Source organism: Balaenoptera physalus (assembly GCF_965194825.1).
Source record: "Balaenoptera physalus genome assembly, chromosome: 1".
NCBI classification, from domain to species: domain Eukaryota; kingdom Metazoa; phylum Chordata; class Mammalia; order Artiodactyla; family Balaenopteridae; genus Balaenoptera; species Balaenoptera physalus.
Window position 1 is genome coordinate 58125962 of NC_138882.1, and position 22618 is coordinate 58148579.

Genomic DNA, 22618 nt, shown 5'->3' on the forward strand with positions numbered 1-22618 from the left:
ATTCTCTTATCCTAATGTTCTGATGTGGAGAGGGAGGGAATCATTCTGTATCTGTAGGAATCTGAAGAATTAAAACATGTTGAAGAGAGACACGAATATTTCAGTTGGAAAAAAAATAAGTTTGAAATCAGTACTTCCCCAACATTGCTTCATGGAAACACTGTTGCTAATTACCATTGAGGATATCTTTATGACTGGCCCCATTTTTTAAAATACTACAATTAACTAAGATATTAAACTGAAATCATCTTGATTCTTGAACTGCATGCTGTAATGAAATGTCACTGTTACTCATAAATTTGTTTGTGGAAATAAATGTTGCAACAAACACCATGGCTGTGCTCAATATAGCTTTGTGGTTTTTATTTTTCCTTTCCAGTGAGTTTGTATTTTGAACATTGGCTACAGACAGAGGTAAGTCTGAAACATTCTTGTGCCAGTCTTGGAGCAGTTCGCCTTCTAAAAGTCTTTGTGGATGTGACTGTGCACAGCTAAAACCGTACTTTGCCATTTTCCTTTTTTCTCATTTTTGAAAGTAGTCGAGAGCCACTTTCTCTCTTTCTTTTTCCCTCTCTTTCTCTCAGCTTCTTATGAAGACTCCCAGTATAAATGCAACGGGTGAAGTTACCTACAAATATACAAACTGAAAGAAAAGAAATATTATGGTTGGCCACTCAGGACTCTCCTGCGATGAAAACATACCTGGACATTGAGCATGGTCAGAGTCTACATCAACCAAGAAGGAACAGAGGGAACAAACTTCCCACAACTGCTGCTTTAGGGGAAAGAAGGCACTTGGCGCTGACAGGTGACCCCTGTCTCCCATACCTTGTATCTATCCATTGGGTCTTCCTGCTGCAGCTGACTCTCTCGCATTGTCTGATATTCTTTCTCATATTTCTTTAGCTTCTTGGTCGGTACCTGCAGGGATTAGAGGACAAGCATGTTAGTCAAGCAGATCATTTAGGAAACCATTTTCTGATGTGTTTCCCAACGAAGTCTCTGGCATTCTAAAGGAGCACACCAGACTCAATGTAGGGGGAAAATCTAGATTCTAGAACAGGGTCTGCAAACTTTTTCTGTAAAGGTCCAGATAGCATATATTTTAGGCTTTGCGGGCCACACAATCTAGGTCACAATTCCACTGTTGTTATTGGCACAAAAGCTGCCATGGGTAATACACAAATAAATGAGTATGGCCGTGTTCCAATAAAACTTTATTTACCAAAATGCGCCGTAGTCTGTTCTACAACATTGCTGATATAGCATCACTTTTTCTTGTTAATGTATTTAACAGTGGTGTTAATTCTGTTAACTGCCTTTCTTTAAGTAAAATTCACTCTCCCAACATGTTAAAAATGAGACTTATTATTTTATAAAAATAAAATATTGAGCAACACAAAAAATTTTTAATGGAGCTAATAATATACCAGAGAGAAAACAGATTCTAAAATTGGTAGGCAAATTTCTATTTCATAATGGTTGTCAGGAGAATTAAATGACAAAGTATCTAAAATAATGCCTGGTTCATTGAATTTTTAAAAACTGTGTTTTCAGAAAATATTCAAAAAAATTAATCCATTTTAATCTATTACATGTTATATATAACAGACTAAGTCTACTCTTAGGCTTTTCTTGGACAATCAAAATTATATAATTCCTTTAGACATCAAAATCTTTCTTTAACGTTTAGGTCCTAACGTAAATGACTTGAAATGAAGAATAAATTTATCTAAATTTTTAAAAAGATAATAAGTGCATTATTTGGCTAATTACTGGGGACTCAGTGAAGGCAAGGACCAGGTATTGACGGCCCTCATGATGCCTACCAATGTAATTGGCCCCTAGGAGGCCCTCAACAGATTGTTTCTTGTTGACTTCAAAATATGGTATTTAGAAAATATGTAAGTGTGTGAGAGAGAGAGAGCAAGAGAGAATGGAAAGCACCAATGAAAATAAAATTATCTTATGGTTTTCCGGGATGAGGATAGTTTCAATTCTCTTAAATCTGGCCACAGAATTTGTTAAATAAAATGCAAAGACACCAGGTGTCATTCCCCAGCTTATTCTAATTACTTTGTTCTTCCCATCCAGGAGCACTGTGAGTACTGGAATTATCTGCTTCTCACCACAACTGGGAAGTTTCACACAGTCCAAACCTGTCAGGTAGTGTAAATCATTCAATCACCACATGATGACAGTATTCACCTGGCTGATGGGGGCACTGCCTACCCAATCGGACTAGAAGAAAGAACATTTTCCAGCATGTAACGGAATTGCAAAACCACTGCTGAATATTGGCATGAGAAACTCTAACCCTTTACTACTCCATCTCCAGAGACCTTTAACAGTATGCTGTGACCAACGAGAGTGCAAGAGAAAGAAAAACACCACCTGCCAACTGCGTGGCCTCAAGATCATCGATAAACAACAAGGAAAATATACATGATGGTGTGCTAACAAAACAGCAACAACATTATTTTTCTTGACTCTAAGAGGGGCAATTTCCTCTAGTTTTCTTTTCTCTGTATTAATCATATACTCTAAAAACCAAAACCAGACTCTCAAGATCAAGTGGCAAATCACTGGCACTGAAGTAGCCCTGGGGCTGAGGAGAAAAGGGAAGAAGTCCCAAAGTTTTAAGCAGTGACAGGGGTTTCCCGTGGATCTCTAGGAGGAGGGGTCAAGGGAGAAGTGAGAGGATTTGTGAGGAGGGAGCCTACTCCAGCAGCCACTTACCACAGAATGAGAAGGAAGTACAATATGTTAACATTTTTGTAGCTGAATACTGGTACCACTGGGTATCAGGCTGAACATCAGTCTTATGTGGAAGTATTTTCCACATAGTTCTAAAATGGATCCATTCACCAATAAGTGAATTACATATTACAAGCTTGTCTCTAGAGAATTTCTTCTAAAACTGTATTTTTTAAATTGGAACTATTACTGAGGGTTTTTTTTTTTTAATATGTAGAAGAGTGTCCTTTTAAAAGTCAATCTTGTTATGTTAAGAGGTTCATTTCAAAGTGAAATTTTAAAAAATGCATTAAACACCCCTCAATAAGCTAATCCTTTCCCATCTGGCTGAGATTCTAGGATGTTTGGCTTCATCTTGTTCAGGGAAACAGAGCAGGTTCCCAGAACAATATGTTGCTAGGAAACCTTCCAAAAGCTTATTTATCTTGTGCTGTGGGGTGATACTGAGCATCCACCTGTGATTGGCACAAAGTAAAAAGGGAAAAAAGGTGGAGGAGGAAGGAGAGCTGATACGAAACTCCTGTTGTTTATGAGATGATCAAAGAAAACAGACTGTTACAGTTTTCAAAACTATATTTCAGGACAAAATTGATTTTATTTTAGGGAATGTAATATTGAGCTTGAATTTTTTCTTATCAAAGAAAGGAATTAAAACAACCTCTTTAGTATGTAGTTTTAATTAAAAAAAACAGAAAGTCATTAAGAATTATTAGAATTTAAACAACCTACTATCTCAAGAGCAGTATAGGCATCTCTCCCCTTAAGTTAAATAAATTTAATGTAAGTGTGTACTTGAAGAATGAGATGTATAGGGGAGAGGGGACTTCCCTGGTGGTCTAGTGGTTAGGGCTCTGAGCTTCCACTGCAGGCGACATGGCTAGATCCTTGGTCAAGGAACTAAGACCCTGCATGCCTCGCAGCGTGGCCAAAAACAAAACAAAACAAAACAAAAGAATAGGGGAGGATGTGCATAGGTTACATGCAAATACTATGCAATATATAAGGGACTTAAGTATCCGTGGGGTTTGGTATTTGCGGGGGTCCTGGAACCAATTCCCTGTGGATGCCAAGGGATGACTGTAATTACTAATTTGCATTTCTCTTTCTAAAGGTTAATCATGCAGGCCTCAGTTGGAGATGTAGGAGGGGAAGACTGAATAAGAATACAGTAGTTCCGGGCTTCCCTGGTGGTGCAGTGTTTGAGAATCTGTCTGCCAGGGCAGGGGACACGGGTTTGAGCCCTAGTCTGGGAAGATCCCACATGTCGCGGAGCAACTAGGCCCGTGAGCCACAACTACTGAGTCTGCGTGTCTGGAGCCTGTGCTCCGCAACAAGAGAGGCCGCGATAATGAGAGGCCCGCACCGCGATGAAGAGTGGCCCCCGCTGGCCGCAACTAGAGAAAGCCCTCGTACAGAAACAAAGACCCAACACAGCCAAATATAAATAAATAAATAAATAAATAAATAAATAAGTAAAAAGCTGTTCGAGTACTTATGGAAAAAAAAAAGAATACAGTAGTTCCCTCTCATCAACAGGGGATGTCTGAAACTGCAGATAGTACCAAGCCCTACATACACTCTATTTTTTCCTATACATACATACATACCTATGATAATTTATAAATTAGGCACAGTAAGAGATTAACAATAACTAATAATAATATAGATAACATGCTGTAACAAAAGGGTTACTTGAACACAAGCACTGTGATACCACGACAGTTGATCTGATAACTGGGGTGGCTAAGTGACTCCTGGGCAGGTAGTGTACACAGAGTGGATACGATGGACAAAGGAATGATTCCCATCCTGGGTGAACTGGTGTAGGATAGTGTAAGATCTCATAACCCTACTCAGAACTGCTCAAAATTTAAAACTTATGAATTGTTCACTTCTGGAATTTTCCATTTAATATTTTTGGACTGCAGTTGACTGAGGGTAACTGAAACCTCGGAAAGCGAAACCACAGATAAGGGGTGACTACTGTATGCTCAACATTCTTCGTTTCCCATGCTCTCTCTCTTCTTTGCATTTAAAGCACGTATTTCCTGTTTTTATACGACTCTGATAGAATAAATATATATACATATAAGTATACCAATTAATTTTAGATGAATTTGTCTTAATAATCTTTACCTCAGTAACCAAATCCACCTGAGTTACTTTATTTCATATTTTTTACTTTTAGTACGTTATTTTGAATACTCCTTATTAATACTTGAATTTCATGTGCATTAGTTATTTCTAATGAAACATACTTCTCTTATGTATATGATTTGCTTAGGTTTCCTGCTTATCAAATGTGATTTTTATACATTTAAGGAGTTCAGGTGCCTTAAAACAGAATAAATTTTAAATTTTGGGTAGTAATTAATGGAGTAATAGAACCCTTAAGTCACAAATTTGGAATATACCTATTATAGACAACTCTGTGAAGTATTATTTGGATTTTACAAATAAGAAAACTGAAGAGAGATAACTTGCCCAAGATCATACACAGCTGGTAAACAGAGTCAGAAATGGGATCCAGGCAGTCTACCTCCAGAGTCTGCCCTCTTCAACCACCTGGATCTACTGCCTGCGACCAGATGATTAAGGCAAAGCTCCTCCAGAAGTTGACAGTCTAGACACAGTGCCGATTATGTGTCTAATTACCATATAGTTTTGTAAGTGCAATAGCAGATGTTCATAAAAGGTACAAGGGTGATCAAGAGGAAATTTGTTGGGGTGGGGGGAGCACCTCAGTGGGGGAGGATTTTCATTATGACTGGTTCATGTAGACTCCCTTGCCCGATTAAATAATGCTGTATTTCCCTGTGCTAAATTTTAACAGGGGGCCAGTCACTTGTAAGAGCTATTTCAGGGCTTGATGAATCTGTTTCTCTATTTCAGAAATAAACAACATAAAAATATTTAGTGATAGATACAAACACTGGCAAAGTAAATCACTAGTTTTGAAAAAGACTGATAAGATCTAGTCAATATTTTCCTGATGGTCAGAGGTCTGAGTGCCTAAAAAATGAACAGGCCAAAGGTATTAACCATTACATACTGCTCTTACTTCAGATAATTTCTTAGGATAAACAACAATGATCCCAATTTAATATATTAATCACTGGACAGAGAAAAAAATAGATAAGTAGCATAGCTCCACATTTCTTGGTGATGGGGGGAGGGGCGCAGGCTGAGAATTTTGGGGTTTTTTTGGCCGCGTTGGGTCTTCATTGCTGTGTGTGGGCTTCCTCTAGTTGCGGCGAGCATGGGCTACTCTGTTGTGGTGCGTGGGCTTCTCATTGCAGTGGCTTCTCTGGTTGCGGAGCACGGGCTCTAGGTGCACGGGCTTCAGTAGTTGTGGCACGCGAGCTCAGCAGTTGTGGCTCGCGGGCTCTAGAGCACACAGGCTCAGTAGTCGTGGCACACGGGCCCAGTTGTTCCGCGGCACGTGGGATCTTCCCGGACCAGGGCTCGAACCCATGTCCCCTGCATTGGCAGGCAGGTTCTTAACCACTGTGCCACCAAGGAAGCCCAGGCTGAGAGTTTTTATTCAGAGTCACTTCCGTGAAGAGCTATCAAGATCTGTGGACAGAAAGTGGATCAGTGGGAACCGAAATTCTAACAGTTAGTTTGCAGAAGCCCAAAGGACTTGGAATGAAATAGATGGGAAGAAATCAAGAGGAGAAGACATCTAAGAAGAGGCCCCTCAATTGGTCCTTATAGGCTTCACTTAACCCTCTTCATGGTATTCAGCAAAAGAAGCTACTCTGACTCTTTTAGAGGTTTTAGCATTAGGAGGAGGGGAACAGAGTCGATTTTACCCCAGGGTACTGGGGGATAAACCTTCAGAGAACATAAAAGCCTATAAATGATTATTCATTGTGTTCCCTTTTATTGAGGTATAACTGACTTATGACATTATATCAGTTTCAGATGTACAACCTAATGTTTTGATGTTCGTATATATTGCAAAATGATCACCACAATCAGTGTAGTTAACATTCATCTCCATTGTTACATATTTTTTGTCTTGTGATGAGAACTTTTAGGATCTACTCTCCTAGTAACTTTCAAATATGCAATACAGTATTATTAACTATAGTCACCATGCTGTACATTACATCCCTATGACTTATTTATTTACAACTGGAAGTCTGTACCTTTTGACCCCCTTTCACACATTTCACACGACCCTGAGCCTCTGGCAATATTAGTTGTATTCCAATACTTAAGGAATACAATGGTTTAAGGGAGTGAGGACAAGAAAAGTATTTATCTCTTGCTGTAACTCTAACATAACTCCCAAGGCTTATAGACATCAAATTACTAGGCATTCTTTTCCTGAATCCACACGTTAGTCCACAGTGCTGCACTTCCTTTCATTTCATTGGGCATGCTCAGTTTCCCCAATTACTCAAGCCTAATGGTGCACACACCTGTGACAGGTTCCTGTCCTCATTCATGAATAATTGCATGAAGTGAGTCACTTTCCGGCATTCATGGCTCGCTCCTGAATGTAGTGTGCTCATCAAAGTATCTATGAAAGCTTCTGAAATATTGATTTCTACTTTCTTTACCATGTTGTAATATAAGCTGTCTGGTCCCAAGGCTGTAGCAACTTTAAGAGACACTCGCATTTTATAGAAACTGCTTATCTGTTCATTTCTAATTTCTCATCTCCAGGCCTATAAATCTAATGTCGTATACTATTTTTATGGAACTCCTTGGCACTTCTGCTCTAGAGCTTTCCTATCAATAAATAATATCTGGAGGTAATTTCTTTATTATCTATGTTTTGACAACTCCTAAATTTATAGTTCCCAGCCCAAGACTTCCGTTGAGCTCAACCTACATAATTCAACTGCAAATTTCATATTATCTTTTGGATGTTTCACGTTTGAGATTATTTTCAACCTGGAGACACAACTCACTCCCTACCCCCCAACTTACTCTTCCATGGTTCATCTTCATCCAGATGCTCAAGCCAGAAACCCAGCAGTCACCTTTGACCTCTCCCCCATCAATGATCATGAAGTAAGTCACTAGATTCTATAGTGTATGCCTCCAAATATATCTCTAGCTTGTCTTCTTCTTTTGAACTTCATTGGCACTGCCCTAGTTCAAGTCATAATCACCTCTCATCACTGCAGTAACCTCCAAGCTGGTCTCCCTGTGTCCATGCTTGCTCTACTCCCAAAGGCAGTCAACTTTTTTTTCAGGATGCAAATCTGATGTCATTCCCTTTCCTAAATTTTTCAATTGCCTCTTGTGCTTAGGATAAAGAGAAAAATACTTGACATAGTTCTGCTGGTGCTATAGGATCTGGTCTCTATCTACCTCTCCCCCTCACTTTCTATGCCTATATTTTACAAAAGTGGGGTTCACCCATCCCAAGGGGTACATAAAAGGATCCAAAACATGGAAAAGGCAAAAGGCAACTATTAGAATTTTCAGTTCTACTTCTTTTTTTTTAACCGCAACTTTTAAAAATGTCTATATTTGTGCCTATTTTATCAAAGTACATGTACATAATTTATTTTTAAATGAATACTCATATACTGGAGGTATGTGCTTAAATTCCTTTTACTGACAGGAATGCACAATCAAAAGAGTTCAGAGACGACCAGTCTGTACTCCAGCCACACTGGACTTCTTTCAGTCCCTCAGATGCATCATACTCTGTCCTGTCTCAGGATTTCGAGCCTGCCGTTGCTCCTGCTGGGACTGATGCAGCACATTCACCTCAGGATTCTAATTCAAAAGGTCTGAGGTATGGTCAGGCACCTCTATTTTTATAAATTGCCTGCTCCTCAGGCAATACACTGTCCGTTTGAAAACCACTGGATGAAAACATCAAGTGCTGCAAAGGGAAGAGTGACAGACAGGCTAGAGAGGCTTTTATGAACTGGCCTGAGAACATAATCATCAGTTTCTAAGGGAATACCCATCCTGAGTTTCAAACAACCAATTATTAAATAAACTTTAGGAGAGAATAAATTTGTTAAGATCAGGAAGAATCTCAGGAGAAACTGATATTTTTAATGTTCTAAAATATTTCAAGAATCTATTATATAAGCAGTTTGGATATAAGGACAAAATCAAGTTTTAAACAAGGGAAAACCCATACGCTTCAAGAACAATTATTTAAACAATAGAGTTACTCCTCCATATTATACATAGGGTGATTTAGGGGTTAAACAGGCTTACTTTATACTTGAAATCTTGCTCTGTCAAATACTAGATATGTAATTATAATAGAAGCAATTCATTTAAACCTCTTAATCAGGGCACTTCCCTGGCGGTCCAGAGGTTAGGACTCTGCACTCTCAGTGCCGAGGGTTGGGGAACTAACATCCCACAAGCCGCGTGGCAGGGCCAAAAAATAAAAAAATAAAATAAAATATCATGCAATAAACCTCTTAATCAGAGTTTCAATTATTTACTTTTTAAAATGGGGGTATAACACAAATAACAACTACCATGTCCATCTCCTTTTATTAAGCGCATACAGCATGCCATGGCACTGGGCTAAACACTTAACATATTTTATATTACTTAAGCCTTACAAAGTTGAACTGGGTTTACTATGCCCATTCAATAAACTGAGTACACTGAGAAAGATTAAGTGACATGCACAGGGACCATGGTAATGACTGACCCAATAGGCCTTTTTGACACCAAAGGTAAAGCCTTAATTGCAGTATGTTACATGCCTGTCATCCACCCAGCACACAGAGCTCTCAAACCCAAGACCCTTGCTAAGCCTCATCAGTCGCCTGCTGCAACTAACTGAGCAAATCAACTGCAAGATGATAGAGATACTTCATTTTAACACCTGACTGGGAGATGATGAACCTAGGATATCTGCTATCTTACCTGGCATAAAGCAGGAGCTCAGAAATATATACACCTCCTCCCTGAACTTTCTGGGCAAACTAGAACAAAAAAGGGAAGGTCAAATAGACCCTAAGGTGATTGAACCAGGAGTTTAACTCTGGGAGAAGCCTGCTGAAAATTCCATAAAGTCTCAAGAGGGGGCAGATTGAAATGATATACTTTCCTTCTCTTCCAGGCTTCTGAAAAAAGTATTGAGGCATAAACAATCCAGGAGATTTACAGCTTAAAGCAAATTACCTTAAGGTACTGGAATCAGTCAGAGCTTAGATGGAACATTTTTTGAGGCCTACAGCTTCACTGAGAATGCCCTTCTCTGTGTATTGTTTCTCATATTTATTTCTTTCTGTTCCGCCTGCTTCATGTACTGATTTGTACAAAAAAAAAAAAGATGGGTTCTTTTTTTCACCCACATGCAGCAGTTGCAACTGGGTCACAACTATTCCTTCTGTTGGTTTTTAAGTCTTTTTCTCAGATTTTTTTATACTTGAAGGAGAAAAAAAGACATTTTACCTGTTTTTAAGCAATACAAATCCTTATCTCACTATGTTGGTTAACTTCCATTTTAGGCTGAATTATGGAAATTCTGTTTTCTCTTTGTAATGATTAAAAAGCAATGATATCTTAAGTTGGTATACCATACTGGATGCTTTTATTTCCTTTGGTGGGAGGTGCTCAAAATCCACTGTAATATCTCATGTAAAATTCCACTTTTGAATGAGTTTTTTTATTAGAAATCTATTGCTTAAAATGCTTATTATAGTTTTGGAAAATATAGAATGACTACCAAGTGCTAAAAATTAAGACTGTAAGATGGTATGTAATACACGAAATCTGGTTACATGTTGAATGGTATTGGTCTAATTCCAGGGAGTAGATTAACCAGATGTAGTCCCCAAACTGGGCCACAGAAAGCTGATACAGCTATGCATTCAGAGCGAGCTAATTAAGCTTATTTAAAACTAGACAATGAGACAGAGGGGAAGAATGATAGGGGAGCTAAGTAGGACACTGTTTTTTATTACCATCAAATGCTATGTTCATTAGAATAGTGCTGGCCTTTGCACTGAGGGTGCTGAGAAACCTGAAGCAGTACTTTTACGTCGGTTGCTACTGGCAGTTAGATCAAAAGTAAATATACACTATTGCGAAAAATATTCACAGTAGACAGAAGGCTATAGATATTTATGCTATAAGAAATTTAATTTAAGACTAATATGCCAAACAGCAGCTGTGTAAAACAGTCTGCGTACTTCTGTCTTCAGAGAGATTCACCTTTACCATACCAGACTCTCTGAAAAGGAAAGCAGGGGGAAAGAAAGAGAAATGGGGAAACTTTTCTGTATTCACCTATCTTTAAGGTACTACCTTAAAGGTAGTAAGTCAAACTGGTTAGAAGCTATCAGCAGCAGTATTAAACTGCATGATGATTGCACTGCCATTTTTATACACCAACTTTTTGACATGGGAAGAAAAACTCATCCCTCCTTTGCATTTTTAAAAATCACCCATTCACTCACTCATTCCACAAATATGTATTGATTATATACAGTGTAGCAGGCATAGCCATCCAGGAACACATGCACAGTGTGTCCCCTCAAGGAGCTCAGTCTGGTGGGGAGGAAGTCTGTGAAGAAACGATCACACGATTGAAATAAATACTGCGCTTACATAAAGTGAGTGCTCTTAGGGAGACGTAAAGGTGGAGGGATAACAGTGCACAAGGTTCTAATTTTGATTGCTTCTCTGAGGACTGACAACGAAGCTGAGACCTGAAGAGTAAGTCAGCCAGTGAAGAGTAGCGGGGGAGAGTGTTCCCAGCAGAGGGCACGATGGGCACAAGATGGGAAAGAGGAAGACCAGCTACATAATTTGCCAGGACCAATACAAAATGAAAATCAAGGCCCCTTGTCCAAAAAGTGAGAATTTCAAGGTGACAGTAGAGCATTAAACCAAATGCAGTCACGCAGGTCACATGCCCATGAAGCTGGCTGGAGGGACTGAAGGCCAGCTGGAGCACAGTGAGGAGAGAAAAGGCTAGCTGAGGCTGAAGAGGTATGAGAGGTACACAGGCACCAGCCCAAGGTACAGGGCCTCCAGGGACCAACCTACTATTGTCTCCTTCATAGTTCCACAAATAGTTACTAAAGAGCTATTGTGTAAGCCAGGCTGTTATGCAAGCACTCTTCTGTGTGCTAAGAGGAAGACAAAGAAGATAGTCTTTGCTTTTAAGCAGCTTACAAATAATTGCATTATTTAGGGTAGAATGTGATAAGTTCCGCAAGAGAGTATAAGCACCAATTTGTGGGAGATTCAAGGCATGAAGATTACTCATTTGAGGTAGAGTGTGTAAACACACAGACAGAAGGACTTCAAACGGACTGAAATTAGCATTCTTCTGCCTTTAGAGCAATGATTTGGCCATATCACTGTAGAAACAGCAAACACACCGAGCACTGCCTTATATACCAGGCACTGGACGCTGTATGCTTTACATGTATTAATTTATTTTAGCCTCACACCTATGAGGTAGGTGCTATTAATTTTCCTCACTTTACAGAGGAGGAAACAGAGAGCCAGAAAGGGTAAATAATTTGCCCAAGGTCACAGAGCTAGCAAGGTGGGGATTCATTCCAATCCAGGCAGTCCAGATGCAAAGTCCTTGCTTTGAACTACTATACGATACTACCATTTGTACAAACATTGTTTTATTTTGCTTTTGACAGTCTCTATGTTATTCTTGGGCCTTTTTTATTGCTTCTCCCTGATCTTCTGTTGTTACTTTAACCTTTTTATGTACTTGATTAGCTATATATACTGCCTCAAATTGGCTAAGAGATACAGGACAAGAAAAATAATTTTCCTAAAGATTTTTCCATCGTCATCCTCTAGAGCCAGAGTTGGCAGAAACAGCAACGTGAGATACATTTGGGTATGGATTTCTGAAGATGACACAGACAATGCTACTTTCCTCTGCTGCTGTTGACAGTCCCAATGCATCTTTGTACTGATGGCCAACTAGAGCTGAGGTAGTTATGGACAATTACTACTGACTCCTTGAGAACTCTGAATGCTGAATTAGTGGAACTCTGGGAACCCACACATTGGCTCCCAGTGCCCCCATGACCCAATGCTGGATCTGTTCCTTACAGAATTGGGAAGTGCATGTATGTGCTCATTCATTCAACAAATATCTACTGTGTACAAGGCACTATGCCGGATGCCACGTGGGATACAAAGATAGCTATGACACAATCCTTTCATCAAGAAACTTACAATACACTACAGACTTTGATTTATGCCATCATTGAAATATGAGCCTCATACTGTTATGGCTTAGAGGAGAATATTTTCACAAATCTACAAGGAAATTTAGGACAGACTTTAAAATGGAGCTAGCATGTAAACAAGCATTGTCCTGGAGGGAGCTGTTGCTATTGACCATTTGCAAGTGTCAGGATTTTTCTTTTCATCTTCTTCGTCGTCTTTTTTTTTTTTTTTTTTTTTGGTAGAGATCAGTAGCCTCCAAGGATTGGAGATAAGCATGGCCGTACGTCTCCTCCCCACTACCTCTCTACCAGGCAGGAAGCATCGTTTGTTAGGTGAGAGTCAACAAGCTCAGCGTATTCGGCTGCAGGTGCCATCCTGCAAGTTTCAGACTGCTAGCTTACCAGAATCTTACATGCAATCCATGTAAGGCTAGAAGGCCTATATAGCATTTCTAGCCAATCCAATTAAAAATTATTTGACATCCTTTATGCTAATTAGAAAACCCTTTAGTGTAGAGTTAAATATAAGTAGGTTGAATTTATAGCAGTTATCTCCTGATTAGGGTCTTTCCAATGCTAACCAACTACCCCTGGTCTGTGTATTCCCTTATCAGGGTGCTTCAAATATTAATCAAGTCCAAGGTGTAGACTAAAACTAACACATATTATATCACACTGTGTAGGTTTTAGTATTTTAATGTAAATTACAGAGAGTATAACAGTAGGGTGGGACTGTAAGAGCTACAGAGAGGGGCAAGATAAGGAGGGAACAGCTCATTATGGCTTATTTCTTTCCCCATTCCACAAAGGAAGCTGAAGTGCTGTAAGCAAAGGCATGGATCTAAAAACATGGGCCTACAAACTGTGCTACACAGCTATGTTTGTCTGGGTGAGGAGCTAGGTGCCTGGTGTATGGCACCTGCAGAGCAGGCTGGAAAGAATACCCTGGAGCCAGATCACTAGAAGATCTAGGTTGCTGCCAAACTGATGAAAGTGTGAACCTATTTTGGTAGTTGCTAGTTCAGTGACCATATTTTCTGAAATAAAAAGCAGGCACATGGGCTTAACAGATGTTTGTACCCATTCTGGATATGAAAAGCAATCTGGAATATGAAAGAACATAAAATACTAAAATTTTAAATTGTTTCGGTAGCTTATAGGACTTAGAAGGTAGAATATTTGACATTAGAACTATCTTTTTAAAAAAGTCTTGTCCCTAGACTTCCCTGGTGGTGCAGTGGTTAAGAATCCGCCTGCCAATGCAGGGGACACAGGTTCCTGCCCTGGTCCAGGAAGATCCCACATACCACGGAGCAACTAAGCCCACGAGCCACAACTACTGAGCCCGGGTGCCTAGAGCCCGTGCTCTGCAACAAGAGAAGCCACCACAATGAGAAGCCCGCACACCGCTACAAAGAGTAGCCCCCGCTTGCTGCAACTAGAGAAAACTCACATGCAGCAATGAAGACCCAACGCAGCCATAAATAAATAAACAAATAGATAGATAGTATTGAAAAAAAAATAGTCTTATCCCGGTTATGATAAGAAGTCACTGAGGTTTTTAAAATAGGGCAACAGAAAGATCCTAACTGTGCTGGTAAGAATGTTCATTGGAAATGGTATACATGCTAAACTAGAAAGGGGGATAAAGAAAAGGAGGAAGGTGGCAACTGAAAGGATATTTATAAAGTTATGAAAATTGTTCAGGAGAAAATGCCTTCGTTAAGAAGGTGACAATACAGGAATTCCCTGGCTGTCCAGTGGTTAGGACTCCACACTTTCACTGCTGAGGGCCCGTGTCTGATCCCTGGCTGGGGAACTAAAATCCCACAAGCCATGTGGCGAGGCCGAAAGAAGAAAATTTTTTTTAAATAATAAAATTTAAAAGAATAAAAGAAAGCGACAGTAGAAATGGAAAGGAAGGACCATTGAAACCAATAAAAGAGAGGTCTTCTAAAGCAAGTCTTCCCTGGTCATTTTGGTTAGGCCAGGTTATGCCTCCCCTCCTAAAACTTCCTTAGAACTAGTCTATTCCACTTTTAATAATCACATATGGCTGTAATGAGTTTTTCCTGGGTTTGAACTTTCTTAACCCAATTAGGATGCCTTATGGCAAAAAAAAAAGAACCCTGCCTTATTTAAAATTGGTATCTACTGCTTTAATCGAACACAAAGCCGAATACTCAATAGATGCCTAATGCAGATTTGTTCAGTTAAGTATATTCTTAATGTCTCAAGGTTCAAAGGGATTTTGTGAAGCAGTTTAAATATTGGAATAAAAAAGACAGATAAAGACTATGCCCATGTATTTTCCTTGAGTATGGGTATTACAGGAGATATGTGATGACAGAGAGTTGATAAGTGGAAAGACATAGAAATCCACTTAACATAGGATATTTTTGTTACCTAAATGAGAAGATTGTGATAACCAATTAAAAATGGCAGTTTTCCTTGATATGTTTGACAGAGCCAATAATTACCTCTGCTCTGTGGGGCAATTTCGAAAGTAGTGCATAACAATGAGACTGTTTGAGGAGACTTTTTATGCTATGCAATTGGATACTGTTTCCTAAATTGAAATTCATTTCTTTAATCTTGGGGGGAAAGACATAAGTAAAAACATCACGCATACTAAATGCTTAAAACACGAAGGACAGATATATAGACATATACCTGACAATCAATAAGAGTATGTCTAAGACAATTCTCACTTTGAAAAAAAGGTAGTATCAAACTAACTTTCTAAAAGTTAATTTAATCATTTTTGAGGTGAAGTAGATCAAGTAAAAATATATTTGCAATTAGGCTTGGCTGCACAGGTAGAGAAAAGGCTGTAAGATTAGTTTTTTGTGTATGCCTGTTTAAGGTCCACCTACTGCTGTTTACACATGAATGATTGTTCTCCAAAGCTTGGGGTAGAGTGGCATTAATGTTCCCATTTCCATGGAAACTGTGAGGAGGCAAGAAAAATAAGGTATGGGGAGGTGTGTATGTCAACCCTCACTTCCCTTCCACCCATCCAGCCCTCCTCATTTCCATGGGAACAGAAATTGAAAGACCTCCAGCAGCTGAAAGTGAAAGCTCACTCACAGATTGCAGCTGTTTGAACGTCAGCTGAGAGCTGACAAATGAGAGTTTATAGCAGCTGTTAAAATTTTTAAATGATGTTTTCCCTAATAAATTCCCCACTGTAATAATTTACAAGGGGGAAACTGACTATATAACTAGCATGAGGAAGAACACTCAAAGGGATCTCTTGAGGCTTAGTCTGTTGCTGTCTTTCATAATTCCAATATCATGTATCATTTTAAAACAAATGACTGCGATAGGACAGGCAGTGAAATGAAGAGTGTGCTCAAGTGACTCTGATGTCACAAACTTCCTCCAAATGGTGGACGCAGAAAAGTGTGCAGGAACTAATTAAATGGAGGGAGGAGAGAGAAAAGGAGAGAGGGGGAGGAGGGATCTAATTTAACTTTTAAAATCGATTTAATTTTATCTTATTACAAGAAACTATGTGAAGATTGTCAGCTACTCCTAGAGTTGGAACACTGAGTCCAATGATGTTGGTGAGAGATCTTGACTTAAGCATTTGTAAAGAATTCTATAAACATACAGTATTGTATTCAAATCTCCCTGGTTGGAGTTCAAATGGGGAGGTATACCCATATATATACATATATATTTTTTTATTTTTATTTTTATTTTTGCTAGTGTAATTGAAAAGGACAGGCCAGAACTTGCTAAAGATTACCCATTTCCCCTCTACATCCAAGGGCTAAAGGATACACATGTAAAGTGACTTATAGACAGAAATCTGTTTTAAGCTTTTAGCTCAAGGGGAAATATCCTCTTCAACATGATCCTTTTAAACATATGCGAAGGTTGAGAAAGAAAAAGAAGAATTCTTTTTGTTTTATATGTCGGTGACTCAATTTTATCTCTGAGATGCTTTTTCACTCTTCATGGAGAGGCTGTTACTCCAAATTGTTCCCTATAACTTGGCTTCTACTCACACATGCCTCAGGCAAATACAAAACCTGAACATTATCTAATACAATTCAACAGAAAGGTGTCAAGAGCATTGGCCAACAAGATAAGTAGGAATATTATGATAAACCTTTTGGGGCCTAAATGGGCTTTTTATTCTTACCACAATCTCCAACGTGATATTTCCAAAACAAGAATATAAGAACAAACTATAGAGGAGCTCCAAGTTAGGATATCCAGTTTTCATTGTTGATTCAAGTAAAGTCTAATTTCGTTTACGTCAAAAAGTACACATTGAGAGCTTCCCTGGTGGCGCAGTGGTTGAGAGTCTGCCTGCCGGTGCGGGGGACACGGGTTCGAGCCCTGGTCTGGGAGGATCCCGCATGCCGCGGAGCAACTGGGCCCGTGAGCCACGATTGCTGAGCCTGCGCGTCTGGAGCCTGTGCTCTGCAGCGGGAGAGGCCGCGATGGTGAGAGGTCCGCGCACCGCGATGAAGAGTGGCCCCAGCTTGCCGCAACTAGAGAAAGCCCTCGCACGGAAATGAAGACCCAACACAGCCAAAAATAAAATAAATAAATAAAAAAAGGGAAGGAGCAAGCTTTTTAAAAAAAAAAAAAAAAAAGTACACATTGAGAACCTATTCATCATCTAGCTCCAGATGCTAGTAATACTAACATTTATGAGTAAGACAGAGTTTCTAACTGCCAGGTACCTTTTTATTTAATGAAATATTACTATTTTAAAGTTAATCTTATGAAAAAAATATATGGAGCTCTCCTTCCCCAGCTTTCACTGCTATAGATATATATACATGAGGGTTGTCCTGAGACTGTGTAAATCATTTATAATGTAACATATAACTTACGCCATAAAATGCAGGTTAGTAGTTGAAAAAATGAAAATGAAGGTGAATCTATAAATATGGGACCAAAGTTATTGATAAATTCTGGTACTTTCCAATTCTCCATAAATGTTTTTTCTTTCTCTTTTCATAAGCAAATTTTTACTGGCTAACATAATAGTTAAGATAGTTTTATGAAGCACTTTGCTGCTTATATAAAGTATACAGTGATATGGGTTTCATAGCATAGATAGAAATTACTATGAAACTTGATAAGTTAAAGCATGCTTTAGCTTATTCCAAATTGGTTTTTTTCTTGCTTAAAACCATAACTTCCTTGGCCTTCATGTTCTCCTCAATTCTACCATCAGCACTAGGAGCTGGCTTTCTCTTTGGAGATGTTTTCCACTCAGAAACAAAGTTAAGTTGAAATCTAGATGCTGAAAAGAAGTCTGGGCTCATCAAGACTTGCTCCTCGCCATCCTCACAGGGCATATATTGACAATCAGGACTTTTGCAAAATTACAAAATATTAGTGTCATGGCTCTTAGGGGAAAACTCACAAAAATGCTGAAATCACAAATCATAAATTCATGAATTTAAAAATCTATATCATAAATCTTGGAATACTAAGTTTTTCAAATTTCCTTTTTCAAAGCTAATGATTTTCTGTGAAACATTTTCAAAAGATTACTCATAAATGCAAAAATGTAAGGACCAGACCAAATTAAGCCAAAGTTCATGTTAAGTGATTTACTTCATCTCCTAGACTCTAAATTTGAGTGGGTATGTATTTACGTATCTACTGTTTCTAGTCCAGAAAAAGTCAAAGGTATTACACGCCTAGATATTCTCAAAACTATTATTCACATGAACACAGAACAGAGAACCCACCAGAAACATTTACAAAATTTTTGTGAAAAACAGTAATAAGGGCCTTCTTTGAGAATAAAGAAAATGAAAAAAATCAGAAATATCACTTTTTAAGAAGGGAGTCAGTTTTAATTTAAGGGAACCTTTAACACAAATTGAAAGTATTTTTAATTCAGGTACTGTGTCATAATTATCCCTTTTTGCTGACAGAAAAGCTAGAGGATACACAATATATCTGGCCCAGGAATCTAAACAAAGAACAGATTCCCTGATAATCCAGTTAAGGTGAAGGTCACAACATTGAACCAACTATGCTTTGTTCTCTAGTATAGTCACAGGTATTTTTGGCTTATATTTTCATGCCATTCAGGAAAAAAAGATGTTTTCATAATGATTATACCAATTTACATTGCCACCAACGGTGCACAAGGATTGCAAAGAATATTTTAATGGCTGCAGAAAACACAGCTTGTATGGGAAAGTAATAGTTCACTAATTGTATATCTTTATATGTGACCTTAGAATTAAAAAAAAACCAACTGTACAACTTCCATTGCTTTGATATTGCTGTTACCATTTCTGATATCTGCTTTAACTGTTTCTGTTAGGCTTTAATAAAAAGGTTTCTAAACCAAACAGACGAAGCAAAGTTTAATTCTTCTACAACTTTATAATTTTCCCTAGAGGACTGGGCTTTCCACAGACTGTGAATTGATCTGGATAGATACTCCAGTCTGACCCAGACGCAAGGCCATAAATGCTGCGATGGCTCCAAAACCCTAAAAATGGTCCCTAGGCACACCTGACAACCAGGGAATCTTCATTATGCAAGAGATAACCTCGATAAAGACTGGAATACTAAGTAGAAAATCTATCTTCCCCAGGACAGTGGGTCTCAAACACTAGTGTGCATCAGACTCTCCTGGAGGGCTTCTTAAAACACACATTACGGGGCCCGATTCCCACAGCCTCTGATTCATCGAGTCTGAGCTAAGGCCTGAAACTGTGCATTTCTAAGAAGTTGCCAGGTGATGTTGATGCTCCTGGTCTAGAGAACACACTTAGAGAACCTCTGCCCTAGTTTCCTCTCATTAGGGCCAATTCTTGAGTACTTGTCAGTCATCCAATCTCCTTTTGTAACCAACCCATGAAAACAGAGTGCAGGGTGGCCTCAAGCAGAGAGACTGGGTCCAAGCAAAGTGAGGAGGGTAACCATGCAAGGAGATGGCCTCATGGGGGACATTAGAGCCCAAGAACGGTGAGGAGGGCATTTACACAGAGAGGCAGCCTGGCATGGATGTGCTGCAGTTCAAGTGGAAGACGTCCATGAGAGAGGTGCAATCTGACATGGGGAGTTAGGGCCCCAGCACAGTGAGGAGGGCAGCCACACAAGGTGGGGGTGAGGGACAGCAGAAATAACAGACTTATGCAAACAAGGGGATTGATGGAACAAGTTAAGGATCCAGATTTCTCAGTGTCAGAGAAAGTAGTTATAATAATGGAAAGAACACCTATGTTCATAGCAGTACTATTCACAATAGCCAAGACATGGAAGCAACCTGACATGAATGGATAAAGAAGATGTGGTACATATATGCAATGGAATACTACTCAACCATTAAAAAGAACAAAATTATGCCATTTGCAGCAACATGGATACAACTAGAGACTATCATACTAAGTGAAGTAAGTCAGAAAGAGAAAGACAAATACCATATGATATCACTTATATGTGGAATCTAAAATATGACACAAATGAAACTATGAAACAGAAACAGACTCATGGACACAGAGAAAAGACTGGTGGTTGCCAAGGGGAAGGGGGTTAGGGGAAGGATGGAGTGGGAGGTTGGGTTAGCAGATGTAAGCTATTATATATAGGCTGGATAAACAACAAGGTCCTACTGTATAGCACAGGGAACTATAGTCAATATCCTATGATAATCCACAATGGAAAAGAATATTAATATATATATATGTATAGCTGAATCACTTTGCTTTGCTATACAGCAGAAATTAACACAACATTGTAAATCAACTACACTTCAATAAAAAATTTTAATAAAAAATTAAGGGAAAGAGAAAAAAACTAGGATGAACCCTGTAGTGTTGGATTGGAAGTGGAGGTAATGGTGCAAAGTCAGAGTTTTCACGTGTGTGTGTATGTGTGTGTATGTGTGTATTCCCTAGCTCTGTCTGCTGAGGGGGACTAGAAGCAATGATACCTCCCTGGTGAGCATAGCTTCTGCACAGATCTTGGTTTCTAAATACCATTCTCTACTAAAAAGAATGAGGGCTACTTAAATAAATATCTGGTTTCAAGGCTAGAGCCAGGAAAGCACAAAAAGAGCCTGGAATATCTTGTTGTTCCAAAAGCAAGTTATGCTCAGAGAATAATGGGAACATGTCAAATGACACAGACACCATCTTGGAGGAGCTCCTAATGGCCAAAAAGGGGATAATTTGAGCTTTAAAATGAATAATGATAGGAATAAGATAGAATATTGAATAGGAAATCACAAGTCCATAGAGATACAAATGAAATAAATTTAAAGTTTGATTAGGAATGGGATATTGACACAATTTCAAAGCCCTCACCACAAAAATCTTATTAGTTATGTAGGGGAATAGAGTGACTTTACATGGAGAACCTAGCAGGAACCACCACTAGTCAAACGATCAAAATGAGCATCACCAGTAATGGGACAAATCAAAACTGTGCTCCCTCTGATAGAACAGACACAATGAGGAAAACAAAGCATCATCTCTACGATAGTCTGGTCAAAGTGTATACCCGAAATCTAATCATGAGGGACCATCATAACCATCAGACAAACTCAAATTGAGAGGCATTCTACTAAATAACTTAGTTTGTAATCTTCAAAAGTATCAAGGTTATGAATGTCAAAGAAAGACTGAGCAGCTGTTCCAGACTGAAGTTGTCTAAAGACAGAGGTTGAACACAGTGTCTCGCTCAGAGTTCATCTTTAAAAAGTTCTTTTAAATACATGAATAATTTGAAATATTAAAGAAGAGTACTGACTTTCCAGAGTGGTTCTGACATAATCCTACATGAAGAAAGGAGAAGTACAAGAGGATTTCTCTAGGTCCTTTCTAGTTTACCAATTCTATCCGGTTTACTATCTACCTTCTCATCGATCATTCAGAGCACACTGAAGAGTAGAATTTGAGCGTGGCTAGCTCAGAACCGCACTGGACAGGCAAACAACCGCATACCAAAGGAACATGATCAGTCTAAGGAAAGCTGCTCTATAATTTCAGTCTTAATACTAAGAAGGCAAATCTCAAAACTCTACATACACCTGGACACAAAATGGGAGGCAGACAATGTCTTCCACAAAAGAGGCCAGCACATGCAGTCTTTCACATGGTATTTCTGCCACTTGATTATAGGCTCAACCAGGAAGTAATCAAAAACAATACATTTATATGTCTTTAATTTTTTTAAATAAATTTATTTATTTTTGGCTGCATTGGGTCTTCGTTGCTGCACGCGGGCTTTTTCTAGTTGCGGAGAGCGGGAGCTACTCTTGGTTGCGGTGCGCAGGCTTCTCATTGTGGTGGCTTCTCTTGTTGCGGAGCACAGGCTCTAGGCGCGCGGGCTTCAGTAGTTGCGGCACGCGGGCTCAGTAGTTGTGGTGCACGGGCTTAAGTTGCTCCGCGGCATGTAGGATCTTCCTGGACCAGGGCTCGAACCCGTGTCCCCTGCATTGGCAGGCGGATTCTTGACCACTGCGCCCCCAGGGAAGTCCCTACTTGGGTTTTTTAAGTTAACTATTATCCAAGCCTTCTGGTATAAAATAGGAGTCATCTTTTTGCTTCCTACAGTGCCTAGGTCTGCTGGCAAGTAGTAAAGGTCCATCTAAAGTACTATCAGTTTATTTTATAACAGCTTGAGGTGGATACAGTTACCAGTTAGTCAGAATCTTTAACACCTTTAGGCAAAAAGCAGCACAGAGCTATATATGTTACACAGAT

The 22618-nt window shown here is 39.1% G+C and overlaps 1 protein-coding gene across 15 annotated transcripts in view; it reads right to left on the bottom strand.

Moving 5' to 3' along the window:
• Positions 1-22618, bottom strand: part of RABGAP1L (RAB GTPase activating protein 1 like) — a 786837-nt gene that overhangs the window by 32698 nt on the left and 731521 nt on the right. For 11 of the 15 annotated variants that reach the window (XM_082437232.1, XM_082437226.1, XM_082437234.1 and 8 more), the window contains one exon: positions 829-921. In XM_082437232.1, the coding sequence (XP_082293358.1) occupies positions 829-921 (93 nt within the window). Of the gene's footprint in view, positions 1-337; positions 644-828; positions 922-22618 lie in introns of those variants that run through there. The other 4 variants (XR_014256708.1, XM_082437221.1, XM_082437230.1 and 1 more) reach the window with 1 other exon arrangement.